The sequence below is a fragment of the Apium graveolens genome, chromosome 4, assembly GCF_009905375.1.
Source record: "Apium graveolens cultivar Ventura chromosome 4, ASM990537v1, whole genome shotgun sequence".
Lineage (NCBI taxonomy): Eukaryota > Viridiplantae > Streptophyta > Magnoliopsida > Apiales > Apiaceae > Apium > Apium graveolens.
The window spans coordinates 244,475,164-244,480,177 of record NC_133650.1 but is presented as its reverse complement, the minus strand read 5'-3'; the positions used below and the strand labels follow the sequence as shown (position 1 = coordinate 244,480,177).

The 5,014-nt window shown below is 35.4% G+C and overlaps 1 protein-coding gene across 1 annotated transcript; it reads left to right on the top strand.

Annotated features, from left to right (window-relative positions):
* The first annotated feature begins 244 nt into the window (after positions 1–244).
* On the top strand, positions 245–3,901 carry LOC141719473 (subtilisin-like protease SBT4.3). The gene is made up of 9 exons (XM_074521856.1): positions 245–384; positions 668–765; positions 856–996; positions 1,093–1,195; positions 1,445–1,961; positions 2,041–2,360; positions 2,523–2,634; positions 2,742–2,955; positions 3,084–3,901. The coding sequence occupies exons 1-9, from the start codon at positions 245–247 to the stop codon at positions 3,689–3,691; spliced, it is 2,253 nt and encodes a 750-aa protein (XP_074377957.1). The 3' UTR covers positions 3,692–3,901.
* The last annotated feature ends 1,113 nt before the right edge of the window (positions 3,902–5,014 follow it).

Below are 5,014 nucleotides of genomic sequence, written 5' to 3'. Positions count from 1 at the left end.
AACCTTAAACTCTTTTAGACGAGGATAGTACAAATATATTTTTAACTTACAATATTCATGATATTATGCAGCAATACAAAATATGATATTACAGTATAAGGTATAATATTACAATATATAGTGCAAAACGATATAAGTGGTGTACGGTCGTAGATTTAACTGGCTTATATAGATTACAACTCAGAAAAAAATATACGTATATATGTTTGGAATTGTTTTGCATTCAATAACAAAAAATAGTCACATGAGAAATCCTGTAAGCAAGGTGATGAATTTGCAGATTCACATTGTGTACATGGGAGATCTTCCTAATAAAGGAAGGGGAGGAGAAAGTGTAACAGTCCAATCAACGCATAACAATATCCTCACACAAGTCCTTGGAAGGTACTGCATTATATTAACTACAAAAGATTTCATATTATGAATGATTCACAATTTGTTAGTTATCAAAATAACTACATTACTGTAATTAAACAACATTATGATATGTTATTCAAGTGTAAAAACGTAAAGAACCAAGTCCTTTCATGTTCAAAGTGAATTGATGATATATTTTTATTTTGCCAGAAAGCTTAAATTTTTTACTGGAAAATTCAAATCTACGTTCATAGACTATAGAAAAAATGATTATGTTTGATAATAAATTTTAAAATCCATTGGATCACAGTCATGCTTCGGCAAAAGAATCACTACTACACAGTTATGGGAGGAGCTTTAATGGATTTGTAGCTAAACTCTCCCAGAAAGCGGTCGCAAAAATTCAAGGTAAATAAATGTGATGGTATTAACTTTAACTACCAACACTTATAGTTGGGATTCACATGAGTAATGTTGTCAAATTATTGATGTTTATAGCCATGGAAGGAGTGGTTTCTGTGTTTCCAAACACCGTAGTGCCACTTCACACTACAAGATCATGGGATTTTTTAGGCTTTCCCGAAAACCATCCTATCTCATCTACTGAAGGAGATGTCATTATTGGAATGCTCGACACAGGTAACCTGACTACGAGTTTCCATATATGTATTTGAAAAGATGAGTAAGAAGACCTAATTTAGTCTACTAAATTATTTTTCTATATATCCATGGCAGGAATTTGGCCTGAAAGTAAGAGTTTTGAGGATATGGGATATGGTCCTCCACCAGCAAAATGGAAGGGAACTTGTCAAACAGCAAATAACTTTACCTGCAATAGGTATTCTTCCCCTCACCATGTATCAGACACGTTCACACACTGTAAATGTATACATAAGTGTTTATTGGTATTAACTATTAACTATAAAACATTAATTTCTATAACTGTGATCGGTGATTTGTGGTACTGTGATTGTAATTTGTAGTAGTGTGACTTGTGCGGCTGGTTGTAGAGTTTGTACTGGAACATGACTTAATCTACACATATATTTGTTACTTTGTGTAACTGATAATTTATATTGGGTACCAGCAAGGTGATTGGAGCGCGATTCTATGATACTGCTAACAGCTCTGACCCTGACTATGATATAATGTCTCCTAGAGATACTTGGGGTCATGGATCTCATACTGCTTCAACGGCAGCAGGAGAAATAGTGCATAACATAAGCTACCATGGGATAGCTCAAGGTGTTGTAAGAGGTGCAGTTCCGAATGCAAGGATTGCTGTGTACAAAGTTTGCTGGACAAATGGTTGTGCTGCTGCAGATATTTTAGCTGCCTTTGATGATGCAATTGCTGATGGGGTTGACCTTTTATCAGTTTCTCTTGGATCCGTGTTCCCAAGTCCCTATCATAAGGAGCCAATCTCTATTGGTTCTTTTCATGCAATGAAAAATGGTATCTTAACTTCTTGTTCAGCTGGAGATAATGGCCCATTCCGCAGAGAGATCTCTAACTATTTTCCTTGGGCACTGACTGTGGCTGCTAGCACTATCGACAGAATTTTTGTCACTAAAGTAGTGCTTGGAAATGGACAACAAATTCTTGTAAGGTTTATATACAATGAAGATTGCTATTTCTTAGTAAATGACCTCTGAGTGACAAAGTCTGTTCTTCATACGACAGGGCAATTCACTTAATAGTTTCAATCTGGGTGACACGACATACCCCTTGGTGTACTCCGGTAACGCAGGGAATGTGTCCTTGGGTGTTGACTTCAATATTGCTAGGCTCTGCATTCCTGGAAGTCTAAGCACAACCATAACCAAAGGAGGAATTCTTCTCTGTGACAAAGCTGTTGATGGTGAAGTTGTTTCAGCGAGTGGAGCGGTTGGGATGATTGCACCAGCATCTGGTGATATTGTATCTTACGCATTTGCAGTACCAGCTGTAATCATCGGCCGAGATGACTATGAAAAGATGATTGAATATACAAGAACTGCACGGTAAGTATTGTTAAACTCGATCATGTGCAATCAACAAAAATGCTAGGGGCTTGTTCCTATCTATGATCTAATGAAGGCCCTCAGCTAACACCCTAAGATTTAGTTAACTTAGTAAATTTAATATGAAGTCAGAGCTCTTTTGACCTAGCAACTTTTGTATAGCTCACCAACTGCCACTATTCTTACCACGGAGACGGCCAAAGATGTGATGTCACCTACCGTTGTCGACTTTTCATCAAGAGGGCCAAACCCCGTCAGCCCAAATATTTTAAAGGTAAATACATAATTAATAGCATAATATAAGTTTTCTTGCTGTCTCAGTCTCGAGTATATTCTCGTCTCATTATCCTAATTCTTTTATACTACCACCTAATTTAACAGCCTGATGTTACTGCACCTGGTCTAAATATCCTTGCTGCCTGGTCTCCGCTTGCATTCCCATCTGTAGATGTGACTGATCCACGTCAAGAAGACTATTACATTATATCAGGCACATCCATGTCCTGTCCTCATGCCACCGGTGCTGCTGCATATGTTAAGGCTTCCCATCCATCATGGTCCCCTGCTGCTATTAAGTCAGCCCTCATGACCACGGGTAAGAGTAAGACCAGAATATATATAGCCATGTGGCTCATGTTGCACAAATCTTAAATGTATGCTAATTGAACACCAGAGCTCGTACTTTATAGACTATACTTCTCAATGTTGTTTATATTTGTTTAGCAACAATTATGGACCCGAGGAAGAACGAGGATGGAGAGTTTGCTTATGGCTCTGGACAAATCGACCCATTAAAGGCTGTTCACCCTGGCCTAATCTTTGATGCAACAGAAACAGATTTTGTAGATTTTCTATGTGCAGAAGGTTATAACAGCACTCTAGTAGGACTAATATCAGGTGATTCAAGCACTTGCCCTGACGAACCTGGCAAAACATGGGACCTCAACTACCCATCTTTTGCTCTCTCACTGCTTGATGGAGAGCAGATAGATGCCACCTATCCGAGAACTGTTACCAATGTCGGTTTTCCTAATTCTACATATTATGCGGTAGTTTCAATGCCTCCGGAGTTCAATGTCGTCGTAGAACCTTCAGTACTAACATTTGCAGAAGTTGGGGAGAAGCAATCATTTACAGTAAAAATAACGGGAACTCCTTTATTCCAAGTACCACTCGTCTCAGGATCCCTGCAGTGGACTGATGGTACTCACACTGTCAGAACTCCGATTGCACTTTTCAACAACATGCCAAGTATTTGGGCATCTATCGGAAGCACCTCACCACTAAAGAGGAACACTCAACCATGGAAAGGCTCTACAGTTTTCAATTAACAACTAAATTATTCACAATATCTTTCGTAATAAGAGGTTAAGGAGATTTTTGTGGAGGCATGCGGGCGTACTAAAATTTAGCTCCTGCCAAAACCCTGATTCCCTTTCAAAGAACATTACAATAAGACTCATGGTGCAAAGAATTGCAATCAGTGCCAGCATCATGTCAAGGCAACACAGCTTTCAAACTTTAAGCTGGAAAGATTGTATCACGAATTCAATGTAATAAAATATAATTAGGACGACTTCTTAAAATTACTATACCATCAAAATTCAGTGGAATCAGTATCTCAAGATGTTATAATCAAACAATATGATATTATAGTACATTTTCTTTTTAAAAAAATATATATTCAACAAAATTATGCATATATTACCTGTGAGTTCTTGGTTCAATAGTATTCTTTCCATCTCGCTCATTTTTTTACCAATTTTTTCCAAAAAATTTATCATGTTTGGCACGCGTTACCTCTGTTATAAAAACTACTGATTTTACTGATTAATCACCCGATTATCATTTGAATATACTCTGTCGATTAGATTTTATAATCCGATTAATCATTGCACCTTTTTTTTAAACTAATATTTTTAGTTTAATAAATTAATTATTTTTGTATTTTATTAAAAACATCCATTTAATGCTCCGATTAATTAATCTGATTAATCACCGATTATTAGATTAATCACTGAAAGGTTACTCTACCGAATAATGTCAATTTCCGCTTTTTAAAACAACGGCGCTATATAAAATATAATTCCATAATTTATTTTTAAAATTTACTTTTTTAATTAAAATATGAACATTATATTTTAATTGTGAAAAAAAATTAAAAACATTTTATAACAATCTTAAAATTCTTGTCAAGCCCCGTCCGCTAATATAAAGAATTGGGTGAAATGGAGAGAGTATAAATTTGTATCTGACGTGATCAAAGATTTCGACATTGGTAATAAAGTTACGGACATTATATCGACGGAAATAGTAAATTAATTTTAAATATTAATTCCATTAAACTTATATTACACAACTCGCCGAGATGGAGTTTAAACAATAAATTATGGATGTCAAGAAAATATATAGGATATTGTCATTTTTCTTAGAAAAGAATCACTAGAGGTTTATTTTTTGGTTTCCAGAAATTGCTAAAAACAATTTTTGGGGTCTACTTCCAGTGATTCTATTTACTTTCGGTGATCTTAGTTTTTTAAAAAATTATCATATTTTTTATTATTTCTCTAGTTGGTTTTAAAAATATAGTAATTACTCTCTCTATTTATTTTTAATAATCGTTTAACTTTTCAGCACTCATTTTTAAGCGTTTT